General features: G+C 37.7%; 1 protein-coding gene across 1 annotated transcript in view; it reads right to left on the bottom strand.

Annotated features, from left to right (window-relative positions):
* The window catches only part of LOC122815364 (dynein axonemal heavy chain 3-like), a 4,921,723-nt gene that overhangs the window by 3,891,346 nt on the left and 1,003,351 nt on the right, over nucleotides 1-27,026 (bottom strand). Inside the window, exons 20-21 of the mRNA XM_044087818.1 lie at nucleotides 6,281-6,439; nucleotides 4,821-5,049 (exon numbers count right to left, since the gene is read on the bottom strand). Coding sequence (XP_043943753.1) covers nucleotides 4,821-5,049; nucleotides 6,281-6,439 — 388 coding nt within the window. The remainder of the gene's footprint in view (nucleotides 1-4,820; nucleotides 5,050-6,280; nucleotides 6,440-27,026) is intronic.

Raw genomic sequence — 27,026 nt, 5'->3', positions numbered from 1 at the left:
AAAAATTAAGGAAGGGGTCTGTTAACTCTGCAAAAGCTATCAATGCCAAGTGTAAGCATTTTATGTATCACTGTATTCCAAAGGGACTTCACGTGATGTTAAAAAAGTTAGTAAGATCTGTACAATCCTAGAACGCAAAGTGTTCTCAGCTTACTCAGAACAAGGGTCTTTATATACTAGAATGCATATAATAGTGAGGTGTTGAAAGCACAAGACTAACACCCATTGGGAAGGCTCTAACCAGGATGACACTGGTACAGAGTTGCACAAATTAATCCGGAACCTACAGTTGTCCCCATTATTTATTTATTTGTTTACATTTGTTTACCGGGAAATTCCAATTGGACACAGGTCCTTTTCCAGTGGAGGCCTTGTCTTTTTCAGCATATGTTCTTAACATGATTCTCCTAATATTTACTAGACTAACTACCACTTATGTAGTTTGAAAACCTGGTAAAGACCTTATGTTACAATTCAAGTGTTTTCCTATCACAATCACAAACTTAGAGACAAAGTTGTATGCCTAGATATTGGGTAATAGGTATCAGAACCACCTTTGTATATTTAATAACACACTACATCTTTAAGTATTTCAAAGACAAGGTATGCAATTTATGTCCTATAACCACACTCTTCATTTGTTTCTCTACCATGATAGTAAAGAAGCTTAAATGCATACATGTAGATTTCCCAAATCACTTAATTTAACACGCTGCAGGCTTGAGAAGTTCTAGTAAATGAAATCCCAGTACATCACAGTCCTCACTCTACTGCAACACTGATCTCACACAGGTTTTATTAGAAAAAGATGCAAAAGAGATCATACTACAGCTATAATATGGAATGCAGTCTATCAAACTTCAGCCATGCCAGCAGTTAACTCTACTAGTTGACTCTGAAAAAACATTTTACTCAGTCAGCTGGCAATATAGGTGGCAAGCTCGGCTAAATTCTGGATTCTCAACAGCTTTTGTTGCAGCCATCAGTTCCTCTGTGCTTTGTCTTTAGTGGCAGTCCTAACTAATACTAATATGGTATCTCTATTCCCTCTTGCCTAATAAATGATAACAGACAGGGTAGGGTACCCACTACCCTGAATCCTAACCACTGAGCTGCTGGCTTAGTATATTATGTCCCTGCAAAATGCCTCAGGCTGTGATCTCCTGAAAGAAAAACACAAACTATATTTAACTACTGGTGCTTGCTTAGTCTTTTTGAAAGACCCAGTAAAAGATAACCATAAAATTTATACACACTGTCCCTGGTTTATGATTTATGAAGTTTGAAGGCAAGCAATACTAAAATGGAACTGTTTTCTCTCAGCTGAGTAGCAGGGGGAGCTGTGAAATAGCCAGCACCTTTGTGTTCTTGCCTGGTGCAGAAACCCTCAGTATTTAGGTATTAAGCCTATATCCAGCTAGATACTTTTTGAGCTGAAACTTGCATGTCTGTGGGAACAGTTAATGACATTCATACACAGATCGAACAAATTATTCTCAAATAACAAACGGCTAAAACTGTTAGCGCTTTCACCCTTAGGCTTCTTCAGACAGTTACTGTCTGAAGAAGCCTAAGGTGAAAGTGCTAACAGTTTTATACCAATAAACTGCTTGGATTTTATACTACAGTTGGTGATCGTGTTTTGAACTGTTTTGAACTGATTTCCTGCATTTCAGTGCTCGAGGAGTCTACAATTTATCAGCCGTCAGACCCAGCGCATGGTGGTGTTTGTTATTTGCATTTATTTTTTATCCATTGCGATAGCTGGGTCTAGTTTCCATAGTACCGGTGTGGTTTTTGTTTTTGCTATATACTTAAAATTATTCTCAACATGGTTCAGTGGGCTGAATTTCTATCTGAAGTTTTTACATCACCACAAAATGTATGACTCAAGAACATACAAAAACTGGAAACATAATTTGTCTGTGAAAGTAAAACCAGAAAGATTTCCACTTCAGTAGTAAGGACTCCTACAGAACTAGGAAGACTAGGTTTAATATGAGTGGTTATTCAAATGCTGTCACCATATAAACAACTACTTTAGCAGTGCAGTTTCTAACATCAATTTGGTCATGCACTGAAACTAATCTGTTATATGGCAGCTCCCACATACTCATAACTTTGAATACCTCTTACCCCTAGAAAAACCTTAGACACTTGCATAGATGAGACTGCACACAGAAAGCTTCACCATTGCCGTACTGGATACTGATATCTACAGTTGGGTTTTATAAATATGCAATTAAAAAACTGACTGCAATTCTTATATCTTACAAACATGCAGTTAATTCAAGTCATTCCCCATCTGCTACTCTCTAATACAGTATCATTCAAGCACTGTATTCTAAAAATGACAGATGAAGCATATGGAGATCCTTTTTTTATTTTTGCTCTGATAACCAAAGAAATCTAGATGGCAGACCTGCATGTTTCTCTTCAACTGACAGCCTGACAGTAGAAATCAGTATCTGCTACAAATGACTTTCTTGAGATTCGTTACTACAGAACAAAGTATGATTATGTACCTTCAAATGATCCAGGATAAATGAAAAGTACAAATGAGATAGTCTGCTTTGATAAACAGTGTATTTATAAACTATAATTGACCAACTCTATTCATGCGCTATGGGACAACATATTGGATTAGGTACAATGAGTGTGCTCATGATGTCTATGCTAACAAAATGCATTGCACAGATGAATGAATTTATTGAATTTGACAGTCTGAGTAGTTGTTATGAGTAAATTAGCTACAGACTTCTGGGCTTTTAGTTTCACAGTTTCTTTCCTTGTAACTTTTATTTATGTATTTGTTTAGTTATTTAGTTAGTTAGTTATTTTATTTATTTTATATTTGTTTACTGGGAAAGTCTAACTGGGCACTGAGTACCCATTTTCAGTGGAGGCTCCATGAGAAAAGCTCCACAAATAATGTACAAATATATATAAAGGATATTGTTCCATATGTTGGTTTCAGAATTTTTTTTTCCTTATCTAACACAGGAGAATTTTTTGGAGTATTATACATAGCCAGTGGTATACCATACTACCAATACTATTTATGTGCCTGCCAGCTCTATAGTGTGAGGAACAAAGCTCTGACCATGAGAAGGATGACCTACAACAGGTATGGGAACAGTCAGCTGGGTAGTGGGTGGGGGTGAAGAAATTACACTGGCTTGCCTGTGCAGATGATATGGAAGCATCCCTGGCCTGCAGCAAGAATTATTCCTAGTGCTGGCTGGATTTCAGGTCAGGACACAGCACTCAGGTTGGGTATGTGCTTCTCTCTGTCAAGCAGTGAAAATGGTACAGGTGGTTGTTGGTTTGCCTGAGGAGACATCCACAGTTCATTGTACTGTCACAGAATGTTCCGACTTGGCAGACTATTTATGGGGATGTCAGGACGTAGGTTAGGACTAGAGGCTTACAACCACCTCCCACATTAAATGATGGTTGCATTACTAAACTTTCACTATCCCCTCCTTCTTTCCAGATGTTGGAAAGAACATTGGGAAAATGAAAGATTCAACAGCAGCATGGAGAGAGTTAGAGGGACAGAAGGACATGATCTAGAAAACACTAATTTGATGTCTTAATCACAAGAAAAGAATTAATACTACTTTGTTAGAAATAATGTTTTCTGTACTTGTGCCAGCATAGTTAGTATTTTTCACATATGCAGTAAAGCAACCATTGAAATTGTACATGCATGCTGTAAACAGAAATTATTCTAAGGGCTGGGTTGAACATATTATTTGCATAGTTAGAATAAGCTTTTGGTATACCACAGAAAGCAAAAACAATGGGCAATTCAACTCACAAAACAACACCTAACTCCTGCTCTCACTTACACATGGTCTGATCCAAATAAGTCATCTGTGTGTAGAGATAAAAATTTTATATGGGCAGCATATGACTTATTATGGACAAAACAGCTTTTTAAAAAAATTTCATTCAGCTATTCATGGAAAAACTTAACATCGAAACCAGTCTGTGTTGTAGTTTGGTAGGTGAGGCTATATATTTTCAGTAGTTGCTGTGTAAATAATAGCACAATTTTATTTATAAACTGAAATCATAAAATACATGCTGACTTATAAGGTAAGAATAAGAGTCCCCAGTTTACCCAGTTTAACCAGTGATTTGCAGCTAGCAAATGGAAGTGGTGACTATTAAATATATGATACAGTCAGTGCACTGTATTTCTCCTGTCAGTATACAGATACCTGCTCTAAGCCTGTGGTACGCACTAAATATACAGTGAACAGTATTGTTGTGGAATTCTATCCACCCAGGAAGTGCTTGTATGGGCAAGTTGATGGATAAAGAATTTTGCACTGACAATGACATAACATATTTGATTAGTTAAGCGGGTAAATATTGCAGCCTCAATGTTTTAGTTACTATACCCTTTAGTAAACTCAGAAAACAAAAAGAAAACAGTTGTAAAGATTTACTCACATTATTGTATGACTTGTTCAGCATGGACAGGCAACAGAAAAATAAGCATTCCATGTGCAGTTCTGAGTTAAAAGTTAAGAATCCAATGCATTATTCTAAAGAATTTCATATTCATCTAGCAAAATACTGATGTACATTTTATGACCATCAATATTTGCACATTATTCTTCATGCCTTTGTGGTTTAGAGCAAATTAAGCAAACATAATGAATGCACAGAAAAAAAACATTCTGGCACTGTGAAAGGACATCTACTATGCATGACTGCTTTTATGAATGAATCTTTTTTTATGCTCCTCATCTCATCAAAAAACAAGAATCACACAGTATGTTAGATTAGTAACTAAGCACATTCACCTCATGAAGCCATTTCTCGACTAATCCCTTAGCCTGGGCTGGAATGATTCGCTGCACGAGCTGAACCCTCTCATGTTCTGCTGATTCCATGTGGGTAATCTCTTTTTCATCATTAAAAGTAAGTTTAGCAATTCCTTCAAAGCATTTCTTCAGATGAGGTTGTACTCTCAAAGGGTCCTTTGTCTCAGACAGAATTTCTAACAGCTCATCATTGGAAAGAAAGAAGAACCTGAAATAAATCACCATAAAGACATTTATAAATATATATGGCTAGAATTAGTGCATGATTTTAGGGTTTTGCTTTATAATTGAGGATGGACCACATTCAGTACAACCATCAGAGCACATATGATCACATGTACGTGCTCACAAAGGAGTAAACACACACACAAGCACAAGTCAGTCTTAGGAATGCCTGTATTTCATAAACAAGTTTAGCAATTGCTTAGAAGTTGATAGTATGCATTCATCCGTGTTACAGCTGATAAGACAGTCGTGCATATTTCATAAGAAGGAATGTACAATAAACTAACTAAACATAGACGCAAGACTAAGGACATGAAGACTGTAAGTTAAGACTAGGCAATCAATCGGCAGACTATTACATGCCTAGCCAATAATCAGACAGTGACCAAGAGTTAAAATCAAGCCCTGTACTTTGGGGTCTGTGAGTTAAACAACTTAACCATTAGGCCATCCCTGACCCCTATTTTATAAGTCCAGGAGACAGAGAAAAAACAATGTCATAGCACTGAAGTATGTGCTTGTATAGGATTAATTTGCACACATATATATATACATACCTACATGCATACACGCATGCATACTTATGACATATTTTATATATGAGTACATTGGTATACTTGTGCTCAGCAACAAAGTCACACTCACATGCATATGCACACACGTGTACCTTGCAGGATGCATTAAGACACCTGCATAAAAATGCATATTTAGACATGAACTGGTTACAATAATACACTGTATAGAAGACATAATGTGAACTGTATGTGCATGTATAAGCACTGCTTTAGAATTTCAGTAATAATAATACCATCTCAGACTAGTATTAACAATTACCTACTCTGTACACTGATATGGACATCTCTCTCTCTTTCTCTTTATTTATATACTGTGCACGCACATATAGATATACAGATATACATCTCTGTCTCGGTTTCTCTCTTCCTCATATATATATATATATATATATATATATATATATATATATATATATATATATATATATATATCTCTGTGTGTGTGTGTGTGTGTGTGTGTGTGTGTGTGTGTGTGTGTGCATATGCCTATACATACATACATGCAAGCACTCACAAACATATTCATAAATACCCATAAGCATGCACACATCCGTACACATTCACAAACACATGTACACATACACACATACATATATATGTGCACACAGGATAAAGCTCAAGTAAATGTAATTCGTCTACCTTGGAAAGAATAACCTTTTTGTTTCCAGATAGTCATTGAGGCCTTTCTGAATGTCATCTAAAAGTGATGCTGCTTCCTTCAACTTATCCAGCATCTGGGGCCGTGAGATAACCCGCATGGCATTCGCCACCTTCACCGACTCCTTCATTATTAGCCTCCTGGTGGGTGAGATAGAATACAGCCAATGTAATAACCGAGCTTCGCACAACAGGCTCCCTTGCTTTTAAATTGAAAATCCATTTAATATAAAATAAAGGGTGGGCTTTTCCCCCCTCTTCTACCTTTAAGTAAGACTGCCCAGTTCATTGTCTTTTACAAAAACACAGCTGCCTTCTAAGCCACAGATAAAAGAAAAGTACAAAGCAGCAGCTCTGCTCAGCCTGAATCGATTATAACCTGTCACATGGTGGTGAGGAAGCTTTTTAATATAAACTGTGAAGAACCAGGATACTCCTTTTTCTATTACATTATAATTATGTTTTGTTACATACAATTAGCCTGTGCTACTGAATGAACTTTGTTCTATTTTAAGGGGAGACCAGATGAATAGGTTGCCACACTGACATAAATAAAGCAGATAAAAAATAGGGAAAATACACAGGGACAGTTTTATCTTTTCTGGCTGACCATTGTCACAGTTCTTTTCTTTTAAATTAATACCTTTATTAAGTATATTGAATGAACAGATCAAAAAAATCCCACCTAGACCTCAACAGTTACAATGCTCACAGACTAAAAATACTACGGTGCATTATAGATATCACAAGCAAATGTTAAGTAGCAAGCAAAGCATTTTGTGTATTTACCATGCATTTTGAAGCCTAACCACCTCCCCTAGATAAAGTGCCATAAAATATAATAATGCTTCTTGTTTCCTCCTTATGTACTTTATGGAAAGAATATGGCTTTTGCAACTCAAAAGGGAATGCAGAACATGGCTCACAATGCTATAAAAACAGTTCATTTTTCCATTGTATTAGAACAAGTACTTCAATGTTTCTTATCATGTATTTATTTAAATTTGATAACCAGGTAGGTGTGCTGATCCAAGTATCCTTTTCAGCTATGCCCTTGGCCAAAGGCAATATTAACAAAATAAGTAGTATACAAGTTGTATATCAGACATAAAGCAGAGCAGCACAAGTCAAATAAACAGTTTAATAAAAACATTTTAAAGAAATTGTACATCAGGCAGTAAGAAGAGCAAATATAAAACATTTCTAACTGGCAAAAAGCAGAGACATATAAAGGATTTTACAAAGATTGTACAACAGGCACAAATCAGTTTGCAGAGACTGTGCTGTAATAAGAAGCCATCATCTTTTCATGTACAGACAAGACATAATAAAGTCATTTCTGTACTAGAACAGTCACTCTCCTGAGCTGTTTAGAGAATCTGCTGTGAGAAATTATGACAAGCCAGTACATATATGAGTTCGGAACTCAAAATTTGTTTAGCATTCATAGCAGGGTGTGTTCATGGCATTATAGGATTTATAGCTTAAATTATAATCTTAGATTGTACCTAGCAATATAACATATTGAATAATTAAAGATGGTAGATGTTGTAGCCAGCTGTTAGTTAAAACTTTACTACTTTCTTTTATATATATATATATATATATATATATCTATATATCTATATATATATATCTATATATATATATATATATATATATATATATATATATATATATATATATATATATATATATATATATATATATATATATTCATATGTTTGTACATTATGTATGGTAAGGGCTTATATATATATATATATATATATATATATATATATATATATATATATATATATATATATGTTTGTACATTATGTATGGTAAGGGCTCATATTTATTTTTATATGTATATATATATATATATATATATATATATATATATATATGTTGTTGTTGTTGTATCTTTTGGCTTTTCCCAGTTAGGGGTCACCACAGCGGAACTCCGGTCTGCTAATGATTGGTAGTTGATTTTTACGTGCCGAGTTACCAGCCCTGAAGCACAATTTTCAACGAAGGTATGCCCATTCACGCATGTCTCCATGCAGAACACGCTCTAGCTGAGAATCAAACCCGATAGCGTCTTATTGTGAGGCAACAATGCTACCGCAGCACCACCACCGTGGGTATATATATATATATATATATATATATATATATATATATATATATATATATATATATATATATATATATATATATATATTCATATGTTTGTACATTATGTATGGTAAGGTCTCATACTTATGTATCTGAAGTACATATTCACCTAATTTGTTTCATAGGTTCATAAGTATTTAGGTTCATAGGTATTTACTAGGCTAATGACCACAAGGGCCTTTTTAAGCCTAGACACACATCCCAAATCTCTGACAAGTTCAGGTACCCTTAATAAGTGTAAGCAGGTACTTGGGTGGTTCATAGGTTCATAGGTAGGTACTAGGCTATTGGCCCAAGGGCCTAAGTAAGCCTAGCCAACAAAGTTCCCTGGCTTATACCAACCCAAGAAAGTTAATTTCCTGTGCCCCTGTTAAGCAGAGCCACAGAAGTGATCCCCGGGGTGTATTTCCTATTTCCCATCCACTCATCAAGATTTTTCTTGAAGAGTGCTAATGAGGAACTTTGCTTGACATAGATGGGTAGCTTGTTCTAGAGTATGGGAAGTCTCTGGGACAGGAATCTATCCCTCCAGCAAGTCCTGTTTATTGTGGTGACAAGGTTTAGGTCCCTAGAGCATGTAGCTCAGAGGGATTGGGATTTCTTTTCGTGTAGCATGTCCAACAGCTCTGGGTTTGACATAGCTTTATATGTTAGGCAGAGAAAGTAAGGGATTTTGTGATCAGATTAATGTGCCATATGCTAGAAAGATAAGTGTTTGTATTCATATATTTTATAAAAAATGTAAATGATATTAGAAGTATGATAAAGAACTCCCTACATTTCAGTCATATTTATAGTATTTTACAATATTTGACCAAATGCATACTGTCAGAAAAACAAAAAAAGATGTTTTATAGGAATGCAGCATCTGTATGGATATTCCTCCTTCAAGAGAAGTCTACTAGATGTGACTTACCTTGCAAAGTAGAAAATGAGGGTCAGTTGCTTCAGAAATGTGGCTTATATTATTGATTATGCATCATTGACTTTCTGTTTAGTTTTAATTACATATATTATTAGTTTTCATATTGTCATTTTTTATTAGACTGCTCATATATTTTAATGTACTTTTTTCTTTATAATTATCCAGTGTTTAGGTCTTGGACTATTTTAATAACTTAATAAGCAGTCAGACAAACAGACCAATAACTAAAAGAGACTCTGCATGAAAATCACAAATTTAGCATTGCGGTTCATTAATGGTTCAGACAACAGCTCAAAAGGACTCCAAATGGAATGTCAAATGAAGATTAATATTTGATCAGTACTTTGAAATGCCCCACTAACGTGTAATTGGCTTGCACCCATCTTCTCTTTCTGGAGGAGCTACAGCTCCAAGCAATCTGATACTGTGCTTACTTCAGAAAAAAATATTTGGCTGCTCAGAAACTGAGTGTATGACCAGGTAAATGTATTTCTTTAAAATAAAAATGATGTATGTGAAACTTCTCTTTAGCAGCATACATCAGCTGTAGTAAGTGAAGTGCATGTTTTCTGTGCAAAGAAATGAAACGAATCATTGACTGCATCACTGAGTCATGATTGCAGTTTGCCACCATAAAAATAACCACAGGATTCACTGAAGGGCCTAAATGGGCTCCTGCACCCACAATGTGTCTTTTTGTGATTCAGAGACATGTTACTCATTATAAGAAAACACTTCATTGTCAGTCAATCTTTCTGAATCACAGTTACTACTGCAATGTGCAGATCAGTGCTGTGGTTAACTGCTGTGGATGCATTGTGTGGCAATAGGGATACCCCCAAGTCATCCCCCCCACACAAGAAAACATTCACATATAAACACACAGACCACAGTTCCCTTACCTCTCCATGAGTTATCCCTAATCCCAGTACTAGTGTAAGTGCTACTATGGCCCAAGCGTTTACAATACTGAGGTTATGGAGTACCTGCAAAGTGAGGAATTTACTGTAGAAAATTTAACTCAGATAACATTGCAGCAGGATATGGCAATTGACACCCACATTAAGGATAGACCAGTGGAGTGGAAATCATCTGATTAGTTGCCATATGAAGATACTTTGGAGTCTTCCATAGGAAACCAGCATGAATGTTCAGTTGGAGTCGGACAGCAAGGGAAGTAACAGGAAACTGTGGCAACTCTGACACAATGTTGTAGAGTGATAGGCCAGTGTGTTCCCATATGAAAGAGCAACAGATGACACAGAATGAAACTGAAGAGAACGTGGCACAGGAAGATGCTCTAGAACATTCTATGGAATGCCAAAAGGAAATGGTGAACAAAGAGTGTGCCCTCAGTTTAGAAGAAAATGATCTAAGTGTAGAGTTGCTTGATTTAATAGAGATATATTATTTATTTATTTATTTTACATTTTTTAACTGGGATAGTCAGACTGGACACAGGTCCATTTTCAGTGGAGGCCCTGGGAGAAAATCTCCACATGTGGATAGTTACATAAGAGTTAAACAGTAGCAGTTTTATACAGTCACATATAGATACCAGTACAGAATTATAGGATTATATGCATACTTGGAATACATACATAAACTTAACATTGTAGTTTTTTTGTTCAAACTTAGAACTCAAACTTTTTAGTGGTACAAGGCTGAAAAAGGTCAGTGAATCAGTAATGAAATGGACTACAGAAGGTCAATAAAACCAAAAAAGTTAGAAGTTTGATGAAAATAAATGAACACAGTAATTACAACTGTCCATAGAAATTCATGCAATATAACAGAAGTAAGTAGGATATATTACTGTGCAGCTAAATTAACAACAGATAAAGTTTTACTACAAGAACACAGGGTAGTAAGGGAAAGGAAGGGGAGAAACTGAATGCCGTCATGGAAGTACTGAACAGAGAAAATTATAAAGCAATTAAGACAAGAAGTGTCATTGCTAGAAGAGTATAGAAGAGGGAACAGATCAACAAAAAATACTCCAAAAGATAGATGTGACACAAGTAACATGCTGTATTATAACAGATCAGGATCGATCATGCACTATCACAAATAATAAACTAAAAATATCAGCACAGACAGAAAAACTTAGAAGATATGTAGGTAAATATAAAAGAAAAGTTGAAAATAACTAATTTATTTATGACCCAAAAAAGTTTATAGAGAGTTGGGAAACAAGGCAAAAGGAATTAAACACCACCAGAAAAAGAAGACATAGCTATATTTTGGAGAAATATTTATGAAGATTCTGTGGAACATAACAAAGATGTTAAATAGATAGAAGAAGTAAAAGAAAAAATAAGAAGTTCAAATGTACAGGATTTGAAATGGGATGAAATAACAGCCAGAGAGATTGAAACAAAGTTAAGAAAAGCTCCTAATTGGAAAACCCCAGACCCAGATGCAGTACCTAACATCTGGCTAATGGTATTAACATCTTTCTTTGCATGAAGATTTAGCCATGATGAAGAACTATTTATATGCACACCTTGAACAGTCACCAGCCTGGTTACTAACAGGAAAAACAATGCTCCTACTTAAGAATGAACCTGCAAGCTATCCTAAAAACCATAGACTTGCTTTCTGACAATGTATAAACTACACATGGGAATTGATGCTGACAGTTTATTGTCATTTAGAAGAAAACTCGATCATGGCAATAGAACAAAAGGATAATAAAAGAGAGTCATATGGAACAAAGGGTAATTTGTTGTTAAATAAAGTCATAATGGAGAATTTTATAAAGGGGAAGAATTTAAGTATAGCATGGATTGACTACAAAAAAGCATTTGATAGTATCCCACATTCATGGATAAAAGAGTGCTTAAAATGTATAAGATACACCCAATACTGATCAATTACATTACAGCAACCATGAAACTGTGGCAAACCACTTTGCAGTTAAGCCATGATAAAGGACAAATTGTTATTCCAGGGATAAAAATTCAAAGGGGAATATTCCAGTGTGACTCTCTGTCACCGCTGCTCTTTTGTCTTGCCTTTAACCCATTAAGCTGTCTGCTTAACAGATTAGGTCATGGCTACAATTTGGCTCCGAGAAAAAAAAATCAAGTGTAAAGACTGCTCCTCTTCTTCTTTTTGTAGATGCTTTAAAACTGCATGAGTTTCTCCGATGAGGAACTGAAAGCACAAATGCAAGTGGTCCAAACTTCTTCAGGTGACATACGAATGTTATTTGGTCTTGATAAATGTGCAAACACAACTTTTAAAGCAAGAAAGTAGCAGATATAAAAGGGCTTTACCAAGAGGGAGTGTATAGAGAATTGATGAAGGATCAACACTAAAACATGAACAAATGTGAATAAAACTTAGTAAGGAATATTTTAGAAGACTTAAATTAATACTAAAAACAGCATCGATATCTAGGAATAAAGTCCAGGCTATAAATCAGTTTGCTCTTCCTATCCTAACTTACAGTTTTGGAGTGACCGACTGGCCCCAAAAAGGTGTTAGATAGGCTGGACAGTAAAACAAGAAGAATTCTTCATGCTCATCAAACGATTTATAAAAAAATTAGTGTATACCAAGATTATATATTCCCTATTCTAAAGGAGGTATCGGCTTCCTTGGAATTGATTATATGTTTAGATCTGGAATTGTGGAACTGCATACATATCAGTTGACATCACAAGACCCAAATGGAGTGAGTATTTTGAAACATGAGGATAATAAATCTAAGATGATTTCCCTGCTTAGTTTAACAGAAACATATCATCAAAAGAGAATGGAAGCCAAACCAGAAGTATATAAAATTCAGGCAGCAACTGAATGTGCCAGAAAACAAAAGAAAGAATATAAGGTGAAGGATCAGATGAGAATGCAAGAAATGTGGAAACTGCATAAATATAGTTGCAAGTATAGAAAACTCTTGGAACGACCTCATGTTGACCAGGATCGAATGCAGGAATGGTTAAGGAGAGGCAAATTTCAACCAAAAGACAAAAGGTTAATATCGGTGACGCAAGATAGTGGACTACATACAAGCTGGTTTACAAAGTCCGTTGAACATGTGGGAGAAACAAAGTAATGTAGGTTTTGTAAAACAGAACTGGAAACAGTTACACATCTTGTAGCTGGTTGTGTTATACTAATGACAGAACAACTGTATATTGAAAGGCATAATAATGTGGGAAGACTGTTGCATTGGGAATTGTTCAAACGTTATAGTATTAAAGTAGCTGAAAACCAATGAAAACATGAGCCACAAAGCATCACAGAAAATGATGAAGTTTATATCACATGGGATTGTCCATCACCAACAGTTTAAATAATAGATGCGAGAAAACCAGATATAGTAGTCCACGAAAAGAAGGTAAAAGTAGCATTGATCATTGAAATTGCTACACCCAGTGACTACAGTGTTTTATATACACGGAGACATAAAGCCATAAAATATCAGGATTTGCAGGGAAAAAATGAGGGAATGTGGAAGAAAGATACCCAGACAGTTCCAGTAGTAGTTGTAGGAACAATGGGTCTTATAAAAAAGAATTTACAATCATACTTAGATATGTTACCGATACATGTAACTCCATATGAATTTGCAGAAGGAGTCATTACCTGGCACATTGCAGGTGCTGCGAAGAGCATTTCTGGCTAACATCTAAGATTGAAACACTACTAATTTCATTACGTTTAATCATACTTTGACTTAAGAATGGGGTCCATTCCTGTCATGGTATTAGAAACCTGAAAGACTTGAACAAATTAAAAAAGAGTTGATATACATACTTACCAAGGGGTTAAGGGTGCATTCCCCCCAAATGGAAGGTACAGGGGAGCCCCATCCACTGCAAAAAATATTGTGTGATTTCTTTTTTGCTCCTTTCTGGACTGATGTTTAGTTTTTAGATATTTAATTGTCAGTCATTGCAGTATTGATTAGTAGCTTTTTCAATGGAAGATTAGGCTTCCATGTGTACGCACCTATGTGAATCTGCATCCAGAGGTGGGCTGACAGCCCATCTGGGATGTGTTTCTGTGCATCATGTCAACTAGTAGTGCCTGAAAAAACTACCATGTGACCCAGAACAAATGACTAAAGAAAGTGAAGAGAAAGTAAATAACTGGATGTGGAAAAGGGGTGTGAGCTTGCATGCGATAACCATAACATGGTGGGAAGAAAATGAAAAAAAAGATCATGACAATAGTAAACTAGCAATTGTGTTTTAATTATGTGAAAACTCGAATAGACTATTTTCTGAATAAAATTAGAGAGTGTTTTACAAAAAAGTGAAAGCACAGAAAAAAAAAGAAAAACAAGTCAAACTGACAGTAAGAACATCTTGGGAAAGACTGTTATGGACTGTTTCAGTGAACCTAAATTCACCATCAATGGCTTTGCTGAAATCATTCCACTGAAACAAACTTCCTTCAAAGAAGACAACTTTCAGAAATGCAGGAAAAAGTGTTTTGCATGCTAAGATAAACTACCCAATTCCACATGCAGCACCTCTCTCTTTATATAATTGTCGCTGAGTGTACTGCAGTAGTAATGGAGACAGGCAGTTTGACATATTCATGAATATGCACACACAGACACACAGACACAGACACACACACACACACACACACACACACACACACACACACACACACACACACACACACACACACAAACACACACACATGCCTCTCAACTGTACAGAATTTTGTAGAATGACCAGATTTTTGCCTTTTATTTTTGATGCATTTCTCATAAAAATGTGGTCTTCTGGAAAATCACTAGCAAATTATTGAAGACTGAAGTCAGAAAATAATGTCAAACATTTGAGTTTCAGACTTCATAGCTTTCAAAACATTTATGTTAGTACAAGACCTGTTATTCTATAAACCTTTTTAAGTTTTCAAGGGTAATATGTAAAAATTGTCCCTATTTTTATGCCTTTGTCCCTGCATTATTTATGGCTTTGTCCAGATTTCTTGCTGTAAGAGTTTGAGATGTGTGACACACACACACACACACACACACACACACACACACACACACACACACACACACAAAGAAAATTGTTTTCTCTAACTCTTTAAAATGGACAGCACTTTTCCTCTTGTTAATGAATGCAGCCTTGAGCTGAGAAGAATGCCTTCATTTACCTCCTTCATCAAAGACAAGATTCTCATTCAGTAAGGTGACAGAACACATTACAAAACAAAGAGAGAAAAGGAGAATGTACACACATGTCCAACTGATGTATGCAAATACAGCAAGCTTATGAAATAAAGGATGAGTTTATTACAGAAATTACTGTGATATATTATTATAGAAGCACTAATGGAAGGAGGGACTGGGGTTACAGCATCCAATGCTGTCACAGTTGCACAAAGGACATGTTTGGTAGAGCTGTACTTATACATGCAATGAGACTGAATAACCACGTTGCTTGTTTTTTTTTTTTTTTTATTGTTTCAATTTTACTGCTTGACATATTGTTTCTTTATTCTTATTTCTGTGCTGTATATTGTAGCTATTTTTTAACCATTGGAGTGGGTACCAACTGACCATGGATTACAAAATCACAGGCTTTTGTAAAAAGAGCCAAAAGTAGTTTTTTATTGATTTGTTTTGAATGATTGCTTTTTGTCAGACTTGCGATAACTTCAGAGTGAGTCTTGAAAGGTACAGGAAGAGAGTATCAGGATAGCTTCCTCTCCCCTCTCGAAAAAATGCCTTACTGTTTGAGACATATGGTTATATAAAATCAGTTCTGACTGCACGTTTGTGGTTTGAACATAGATTTGTAGTTTTGTACAATTTCAACTAAAGAAATGTATTTATAGTACTTATTTTTCAATCAGACAATTGCCGACCCATGTAAACAACACTTTTCAATAATGTAGACAAAATGTAATAGTATTTTACTGAGCAAGTATTGATTTTATAAATGTAAGATATTTGAGGAAGCAATACAAGAAGGCAGTAATTAAAGAATTTTTACATTCAGCGATAAAATGTCTGATGAGAAACAAAACAGTAAAAAAGAATAAAATGTCAATCATTTCTTTATTTCTTTACTGTACATTTCAATATTATGCTAATTGCAGTTTTTCTATTAAGCACTGTTCTGCTCAGTTTCTTCCTTTTTTTATATTCTATTATTCTTAGCCTCAGAGATTCCAAGAAGTGTCAGTGTGGAAACAGTTAGCTAGTCTGCAATAGGTGAGAAGAGTGAAACATTCAAAGCTCTGGAGGGATTTAATTTCAGCCTGTGTAAATGTATAAGGGCTGACAGTTTTGCTTCCAAGTAGGAACAGTCATTACTTAGTTAGATTTTAGAATAATTAGTTTATCTTGATTACTTTGCCTCTGCCATGGTTTTCAGCCTTGTATAAGGACATTTTGAACTTCTCTGAAAATTCTTGATTTTTTTGATTAATTGAAGTGAATCATCATATTTAATAACATGTTATTTATGCTATATTTTAAATATGTTTTTTCTTTCTTATTAAACAAGCATGCCTAGTTATTATTTTATGCTTAGCAATCATCCTAATGAAACTGTAGGTCTTCTACTAAATGAACATGTGAAATTCATCTAGTGAAACTTGTTTGGATTTTGGGCATCAAAGAGCTAAAGTACAGTTGCGTAAGTTGAACTTACCATAACACTAGATGTTTGAATGATCACTGCTGCAGTAGCCTTAGCTATATAGTTTATATCTTGCCAAGGATATGACAGCTGGTCACATACCCAAACCATCAAGTGACTTGAGCTGAGCTGACCAAAAGACAAGTTTGAGTGCAAAGCCCTTTACAGCTTTCTTGCCAGCAGCAAAATGGAGGCTGAGCCCTGAAAGAACAAGGCTAGGAGCAACAAATAACAAATATCCATATCCTGCTATAAAAAGGACACCAAAAAAAATACGTCTCAACCTGGAAACATCAAAAATCTGGACAAGGCCCATGAAAAATAGGTACAAATCTGTACGCTGATTAACATCACATTTGCATACATAATTATGTAATCACACCCACTCCGATCGAATTGTGGGATATCAACTTTCAAACACAAACTGAAGAACAGACAACCTAAATATGGCACTAGAGTCCCCCTGCAGCCATTCTGATGTCCTGCTTTACTTCTACAATGATTACTTGGATTTTATTTTTACATTTTATAGCACAACGCAATGAATGCACAAACACTAAGACATCTGCTAAATAAAGCTGCTAAACAAAGCAATACTGTCTCACAATGAAAATAGACTTGGCATTAAAACTTCTCTGCCACTGAAACTCACATTCATTGAAACAGCATTGAAACACACATACATCACATTCAAAGAAAATGCATCTGACCAGTGATGGATAATGATTACTTTTGGGCTGCTTTCAAATCATTGGCCCCTTGCACACATAACAAGAAACATACATGTGTTCTTTGCTACACCTTCCTGACTTTATTAAATTATATTCCTTGTATAATACAGCACACTTGTTAGACGGAGCGCATTTTAAACTTATTGTTTGAACATTTTTCCAGTAAGTAATGACAAAACTGCCAGTTCAGAACATGCCCATCATAAAAGTCCACTTCCACACCCACACAATATATATATATATATATATATATATATATATATATATATATATATATATATATGGAGTAATCATTCTTGCAATAAATTTTAACTAAACAATGCGTATAGGAAATTGCATTGACATTATTAGAAGGACCTTCTTTGTGTTTATTATGTGATGACGGCTACTTTCCAGTTTGTTTTGTCAAAGTAGATGAAGACAAGGAGAGTTCATCTTTTATTCCAGTTCCTTTTTTTAATTCTCTTAATAAGACAAATATATTACAAGAGTTCATAATCAGAAAAGACGAGTTAATAATGGAGATTGTAATATACAGATACACTATTAAACTCTTTTACTGTACAACTTAACTAAAGTCAGTAGAACAATTCCGAAAACACATAGACACTACTTTCTTTATGGATCTTTTTAACCTGGTGGTTTAATCACAGTCCATAAGAGGAGAAGAGAAAATAAAGTTAGACCTATAAAAACAGTGCTTTACTTGACATTAAAAAGATAAATTAAAGAGAAAGTAAATATATTATTTTAAGCATAGATAGTTCATGTAATAAAAGCGTGTCCCTTAAGTGAAATCTATCTAAAACTGGCCAGCAATCTACTAAATGCAGTTGGCCATCTCTGTTCAAATCATAAAATGTCAGAATCTTGTCAACTTTCAATTTTCACAAGGATACTGTGACCCACTATATCAGAACTTCATTAGCCTTAAGTTTCTAGAACACTAGGAGACAGTTATTAGCTGTTGCTGACAGATTACATCAGGCAGAAGTCAGAAGTTCATACTTTGATACACTTTGCTAAAGAACTCAAAGCTTTTCCTGTGATTATTTCAACAATGCCAACTTCATCTAGCTTAGAAATCTGAGAAACCAATTTTGTGTATTTGCAGCGGTATACTAGTATAATCGACGCAAGCAAAATGAAAGAGAAAAGGAAAAAAATGTCAACTACAACGGGGTGATCCTGCAGTCCGCCAGAAAAAATAATCGGCCCTGTTTCTTTAAAACTGCCCTGCTCCTTCGAATCACAGCCTCATGTTAATTAGCCGTAAGGCCATGAATGTGTTTAAAAGTTGCAAAAATGATCATGCAATGACATCTTTAAATGTGTTAGTCAAAGCTCAGACACACACACACACCCCTCTTTAGAGAATGAATCTGCAGCAGTACCTTTCAGCAATCCACAGAACTGCAATCCTAATCACTCTGTAGCTAAATGCACAGTCTCCAGAAATATGGATAACTCTGCAGCTAAACTCCATCACTGTGTAGCTAAACGAAAACGGCGTTAGCTAAACTAATAACTCTGCAGCTAAACTCCATCACTGTGTAGGTAAATGAAACAGCATTAAATTCTGCCCAGACTGCAAACAGAAGTCCCCAGAAATATGGATAACTCTGCAGCTAAACTCCATCACTGTATAGCTAAATAAAAATGGCGTTAGCTAAACGAATAACTGCAGCTAGACTCCATCACTGTGGAGGTAAACGAAACGGCATTAAATTCTGCCCAGACTGCAAATAGAAGTCCCCAGAAATATGGATAACTCTGCAGCTAAACTCCATCATTCTGTAGCTAAATGAAAACAGCATTATAATCTGCCCAGACTGCAAACAGACACGTGCGAGTATTCAAAACAGGCAATTCCATTTACAAAATGAGTATTCAGACATGCGTGTGTGTCTGAACTGAATTCCGACATTCTGATGGAGCTAACGTCACCGCGCATGTGATGACGTCATCTCCAAAGGCGCAGAATCTAAAAAAATAGATTAAAAAATCAGAAATGAAGGGGTGCCACTCGGGAATCATGGCACCCCTTCATTGGGACCCCAAAACTCAGTAAAAACCAAGTAATTCAGGACGGTTGGGAGGTCTGGATGGAGGGAGTGGCTACTGCAGCAGTGATCGTTTGAACATCTACTGTTATGGTAAATTCAAATTACATAACTGTACTATGTTCTTCATGTTGATCACTGCTGCAGTAGACTTAGATATATGGGTAGATTACCATAGCTAGCTTTATTTGGGAGGTTCATAGGTTCATACTAGGCTATCTGCCCTAGGACATTTATAAGCCTAGCCAGAGTGTGTTTGGCTTTCACCGCCCATTTTAAATGAATTTTGCTATGCCCTTTTTCGAGGTTAGTATACAGTGCCTGTGTCTAACAGCGACATAGAAGTGATACCCAGGGGTAAACCTACTATCTCCCATCCACTCATCAAGATTCCTCTTGAAGAGAGTCAATGAGGTACTCTGCCTAACCTGGACTGGGATTTTATTCCAGATTGAAGGGAGCCTCTGGGTTATGAATCTGTCCCTCCAGCATGTCCTATTTATTTCAGTGCTGAGGTTCAAGTCTCTCGAGTGCGTAGCTCGATGGGATTTGGATTTTCTGAGGTGCAGCATGTCCATTAATTCTGGGTTGGACATGGCTTTATACGTCAGGCACAGATCGCCTCTGAGCAGGCGGTATGCCACTGAGTAGAGCTGGAGTTTCTTTAACTGGGCAGCATATGGCATCTGTTTGAGCCCTTTGATCCTCTTGGTGAGGTACTTTTGGGGTCTTTTCAGTTGCTGCAGGTGCTGGTAAGGTACATCCCAAAAGGGGCATTGTACTCAATTATGGACCTGATGAGGGATGAGTAAAGAGGCACGATGACCACCCCTGATCTAGATGTGAATCCCTTCATGATTAGGTGGGCTATATAAAATGTTTTTCTAACCACTTTGGCCACGTGGTTGTCAAATGAGAGATTGCTATCAACTTGGGTCCCCAGGTCCCTAATTACTTCTTCCATACTTAATGGATTACCACCTATGTGGTAATTTGTGGGCACTTTGTTTTTGCCAAAGGGGATTACTATACACTTTTTGGTGTTTAGCGTGAGGCCATGACTCTGGCATCAGTTGTCTGTTTCTATGAGGCCCTTTTGTAGGATGCTTGTGTCGGCTGGAGAGTCGATTATGGCGCCCAGTTTGCAGTCATCTGCAAACTTGGTCAGCCACAGTCCTTCCGTGTTAGCCTGCACCACCGAGAGATATATACCGAACAAGAGAGGTCCCAGGACTGAGCCTTGTGGGATGCCACTTGTAACTGGTTTGGAGTCTGAAATGGCTCCAGCAATTCTAACCATGTGGGTTCTGTCCTTGAGCCAGTTTGCAACCCATCAAGTGACATAGGGGTTTAAATTTAAGCTGGTGAGCTTATCTATAATGCCCGAGTGGGGTATTGTATCGAAGGCTTTTGCAAGGACCAGGTAGGCTGTGTGGACCACCTTCCCCTCGTCAATGGCCTTGGTGACTGTTTCAAAGAAATCAACCAGGTTTAAGAGGCAGGATCTGCCCTTAGCAAAGCCGAACTGGGTAGGATCCAGTGTCTGTAGGTCCCCAATATCTTTATTTATGAGGTCCATGAAGATCCTTTCCATAGCTTTGCAGACCAAGCTAGTTAGGCTTATGGGGTGATAGTTTCCAGGATCCGTTGAGGCACCACCTTTGTGCAGAGGGACCACTGTTGCTGTACGCCACTCTTTGGGTACATATCCTGTAGTACAGCTGAGATTGGAGAGTAGTTTTATGTTTGGGTTTAGTTCTTCTTGGAGTTCATGTAGGACGCAGCCCGGGACACCGTCTGGTCCCATTGATGCTGTGTTTTTTGCTTTGGAGAGGGTGGCTCTTACCTGAGCATCTGAGATGTCAGGGGGCAGCACTCTGCTGGGATAGATATTTGCCCTTTTGGTGGGGAAGGGGGGGAGAAGTTTGCGCTGAACCTGTCAGCTAGGATGTTGGCAATGTCTGTGGGTTCGGTGTATTTTTTGTCATTTTGGACTAATTCTGAGCATATCTGGGAATTACCACCCAGGTTCCTAACATAACTAAAGAAAGCCTTGTGATTATCCTTAGTGTGCTGTGCAATTTTTCTCTCGAAGCTGGCCTTAGACGATTTTATGAGTGCCCGTAGTTTTTTGCTAATACTGATCAGAGATGCCTTCCCTTTTTGGGATTTTGCTCTATCATGTAGTAGCTTCCTCCTTCTATTGTATAGTTTGTTTATGGCTGGGGTCCACCAGACAGGACACCTAACTTTGGAGGATTGGGTCTTGGTTTTATTTGGGATTGCATGATCCATGCATTCCTGAAGGTGTTCATAGAATGTGTTTATAAAGGATTCTGCAGTCTGGGCCGTATTTTCCACAGGCCCGGGGGCTTTGAAGGATTCCACTTCAGTTTTGAGGAGTATGAAATTTGCTTTAGAGAAGTTTTTCACTGTGGTTTTCTGGGCAGGGGCTGGGGTCGGGATGTGAATATCTAGTGAGATTAGTTTATGGTCTGATCTTACCAGTGAGGGATACACTTCTGGTCTGGAGCATAGAGTCCCCATGCTGGTGATGATCAGGTCCAGTATGTTTTCCCCTCTTGTGGGAGTGGCAACAAGTTGTTCCATAGCATTTGAGTTTACAAATTCTAGGAATCTTTGGGCTAGGGTGTTGGAGCTAGAGTAATGCTCCCAGTCTATGTTAGGGTAGTTGAAGTCACCCAATATAATGGTGTTTGGAGAGACCTTCATATTTTCCAGTGTTCTCAGGAAGGCCGAGTGGGGTTCCTGGGTTTGGGAGGGTGGTCTGTAGCAGGCTATAAACTGGAAGGCAGTTTTACCCACTGTTAGTTGCACATGAATAGTCTCTGATGCTTCGTGCTGTGCCACCAACCTGGAGGTGTGGGTATCTTTGACGAATATTGATACTCCCCCTCCTTTTGCAGTTCGGTCCAAGTTTTGGGGCCGAAAAACATGGTATGAGGTATAACCTGGTAGTGCTGGGGTGCTCTCGGGAGCCTTGAACCAGGTTTCTGTTACTGCACAGATATCGATGTTCTCCATGCTAAGGAGAGTTTCGAGTGTGTGCATATTGAGGTTTAGACTTCTGGCATTGAGTAGCATTACTCTTAGTTTCTTATCCCTTGTGATACCTATGGAGGTGGGTTTGTCTTTTGAGCCTTGGCTAAAAAAGGCACTATGGGTGTGGCAAGAGCCTTTGCCAATAACCGAAAGCCCAGGGGTGTCAGGTGCAAGCCATCCATAGCGAAGCATCGTGGCTTGTCAAGCATGTCATCCCAGGCAGACAGGCATTGGATCCCCTTTGAATGACACCAATACTTAAGCCAATTGTTGAAATTGATCATCTTGTCTTCATATTGTGGCATCATTCTTGGTGAGGGTAAGATGCTACTCAAGGTCAGGGTCATACCGGCCTGGGCTACATGCTCAGAGAGCTCCTCTATGTCTCTTTTCATGCAGTCCAGGGAGGTACGTCTCAGGTCATTCACACCAGCATGGACAATGACTGAGTCATATTTGTACTTGCCTTGGAGTGACCTGAGTGCATGTGTTATGTGGCGGATCCTAGCGCCCAACAGGCAGCTCACCGTGACCTTCTCCTTGTTCAGCCTGGTGAGCAGGACATCAGTGTGCCTGACGATAGAGTCACCTATTACAGGTGTATCAGGTGTGTTGTTTAGCCTTAAGGGCTGTGACTGTCCAGTACACTGGCTTTGTGAGCTATGTGTTGCATGTGTTTTGTTTTGGGGTAGCGGTTGCTTGGAAGGAGAAGGGTCCAGGAACCACTAGAGAACAGTCTTAGCAAAACATGATCTAGACCTAAAGAAGGAATCAAGCTTATAGTGTTTTGTAAAAGTATGAACAGATGCCCAATTAGCAGCTTTCTAGAGTACTTCAAGATTCCAATCCTTTCCAAAAAAAACATAGAAGAAGCCAAGGTCCTTGGAGAGTGAGCCTTGTCCCTGCCTGGAATAGATTTGTTATGGTGAGTATAACAAAAGGTAACCATTTAGAAACAGTCTGTTTTGACACCAGTTGTCCCGTCTTCTTACCTTCACAAGAAATGAGCAATTGATCCAATTATCTGAAAGATTTTGTTCTGTCAAGATACTACCTGAGTTGCCTGTGGACATCTAAGGTAAGGAGTAACCTTTCTCTCTCATTTTTAGGTTCAAGAAAAAAATTAGGAGATGGATATTGTGACTTAAAGTAAGCTTGGATACCACTTAGGTTCGTAGGTTAGTACTGAGCTAACTGCCCTTGCGAGCCATTGTAAGCCTAGCCAATTATCCCTTGTGAGACTCAAACCCTGCACCTTGTGTTTGTAAGGCAAACACTTTAACCATTAGGCAACCCTCCCAACTCTACTTTAGTTATAAAAGAAGGATTAGCTCTCAATGAAATCCTGTCCCTCTGGAAAATGAGGTAGGGTTGACTTACTATAAGAGCTTGCAACTCAGTAACCTTCATCCAGAGGTTAGAGCAATCAATAAAACTATTTTCCATGTTAAGAACCTCAAGTCAGTCAGGTTAGCTGGTTCAAATGGAGCAAGCATTATTTTCTCTTAACACAAAATTAAAAACCCAAGGAGGGGCCACCGGTTTACTTGCAGGCCTCTTATGCAAAGCCTCTTTCAAGAACATTTTGACATGTTACTGCCTTGAAAGAGAAGGATCCATGGACAGACATGCTGAAATGGCAGACTAATGACCCTTGATAGAGGAGTCAGAAAGGCCCTACTATAGTAACTTATGCAAATATTAAAAAAAAAATACAGAGAACAACTATACCTGAATGGGTATTGGTTATTTTGCTGGTACCAGCTAGAAAAGCTTTTCCATTTGTTAATATATGATTTTCTACTAACAATCTTTCTTGTTTCCATTAGTACCAGCTGCATTTCCTCAGAAAATAGGTCCCTAAAAGGAATTACGACCCTACTGTCCAGGCAGTCAATTGAAGATGATTGCTATCTGGTACGTATCAAACACTCTGATTCTTGCATGAGTAGATCCATTCTGTGAGGAAGGTTGTGGTAATTGCCCCTGGCCATGTCTAGAAGAAGCAAGAACCATGGTTGCCTGGTCCATAAGGGAGTCACCACAATGACCTTTGGGGATTTCTTCTGGATTTTCAAAAGGTCCCTGGATATTACTGGAAAGGGTGGAAAGTCATACAGGAACATTTCTGCTGAAATAAAAAAAAAGACATCTATCTTCCTTGCATGGAGTCCTGGAACAGTTTCTTGCCAGTTGATTGTTCAGAGAGGAGGCAATGAGGTCTGCTTTGAGGAACTCTCCAAAGATGGATCAAATCTCAGAAGACCCCAAACTAGATTCCATACATGAGGATCTGCCCTGGTCCTGCTCAGTTTGCTTTCCACACAATTTTTCTCTTACAGAATGTAGGAAGCCTGTAGAGTGAGATTGCATTTGAAGCTATATCCCAAGCCAACATGGCTAGTCTGCAAATGGGGTACAATATGGTTCCCTCTTTATTGCTGATGTACAGCATAACTGTGGTATTGTCTGTAACAACTTGTAGAGCTCTCAGGGGCCAACAATAGCTTGGGGAATTGAGTGCCTTAATTAGGGTAAGCATCATCTTGATATTTATGTGATGGCATCTGTCCTTGGTGTCCCATAATCCCTACATTTTTTCCCTCTTAAAACTGATCCCTAAGCAAGGTCTGAAGCATCTGTGGTGACTCTCGTATTTGGAGCAGAGAGGGAGAAGGTGAGGCCTTGATTTAAGGATACCTGTTATCTTCACCATGTGACAAACCTTAGTACTGGCATCTGACAAGATAAAGGGTGTTGATGCTGGGACAAAGACATTACAGATACCACTCCATCTTTCTAATGTGTAGTCTTGCCAGAGGTGTCACGAGATTCACAGATGCCATGAGACCCAAAATCCTGAGATATTCCCTTGCAGTGACTGAAGTTAGAGTGGAAACCCTTAGAAATAGATCTATATATAGATCTATTTCTCCTGTGGAAGAAATGGTCTTTGAACTGAGGTGTCTAGTTGACATCCCAGGAACACAATCCTATGTCAGGGAGTCAAGAAAGACTTTTGAATGTTCTCGTGCTATCCCATATTGTGCAAGAGATCTCTCGCCCAACAGAGGAATTCCTCACATTTTGAAAAAGACTCTACAAAGATATGCAACTCATCTAAATACAAAAGAATGTGGATACCCTGTAACCTGCAATGAGTAACAACTGGAGTGAACATTCTGGGTGCACTGGATAGGCCAAAGGGTAAGGAAGACAACTGATAATTTGATTCCGACATACAAAACTTTAAGAAACGCCTGAAGTCTGGATGAATAGGGATGTGAAGATAAGCATTTTTTAGCTTAATTTTACCAGGATTCTTGAATGAGGAAGACGAGGCAACATGTTGTCAAGTGACATCATTCTGAATCTGGGCACTATCACAGGCAAGTTTAGGAAAGAAAGATCTAGAACTGCTCTCCAAGCATTTTCTTTCTTTGGGATTAGGAGCATCCTTGAATAATCCCCTTCCCACCTTGGAAGGAGGAACCGATTCTATCACTCCTTGGGACACTATGTGATGAACAGGTGGAAACAAAACAGTCTGATCTGCAAGATGAGGACTGATCCCCTGAAAAGGAGGAATTTCCTCCTATTGCCATCTATAACCCTGATGATTGATTTCAGAATCCATCTGTCTGAAACAATCTGTTGCCAAAGAGACTTTCTGGAAGAGAAAGAGGACCATGTTGGGAAGGGGTCACAAGGTCTCTTGACTAGTCATTCAGAGTTGTTGCAATGTCTTTCCATTTTGTGAGGTTGGAGACTTCCTTTGGGAACCTCCTTAACTCTTCTTCAACCTCTGCTTGCCTGAATTCTGTTGAGACTGTTTATTCTGTTTTCTGCTGAAATTGGATGAGGAGAAAGAAACTCACTTGTACAATTTGGAAAAGGAGGGGTGAAAAATCTTATAGATTCCCTGGATCATAACAATACACGTGTTATTATGTCTTTGGAAGGGGTCGCAGCTTTTCCTGAAATTCTTCGTACACAAATGGAATATACTGGTTATTTGTTTGCAGAACTGGTTAAGGAAAGAGAGGAGAAATTGGTAATGATGTGTATGGCAAAAGGTTCAAAGAGCTGAAACGACTGATGGTGAAAGAACTAACCCTGTTTTATGATACAAGAGTCTTGGAGAGGTACATAAGT

This window comes from Protopterus annectens, chromosome 11.part0 (genome assembly GCF_019279795.1).
Source record: "Protopterus annectens isolate FY-2018-M chromosome 11.part0, PAN1.0, whole genome shotgun sequence".
Classification (NCBI taxonomy): domain Eukaryota; kingdom Metazoa; phylum Chordata; order Ceratodontiformes; family Protopteridae; genus Protopterus; species Protopterus annectens.
The sequence above is the reverse complement of the archived record's forward strand: the minus strand, read 5'-3'. Positions and strand labels throughout refer to the sequence as shown.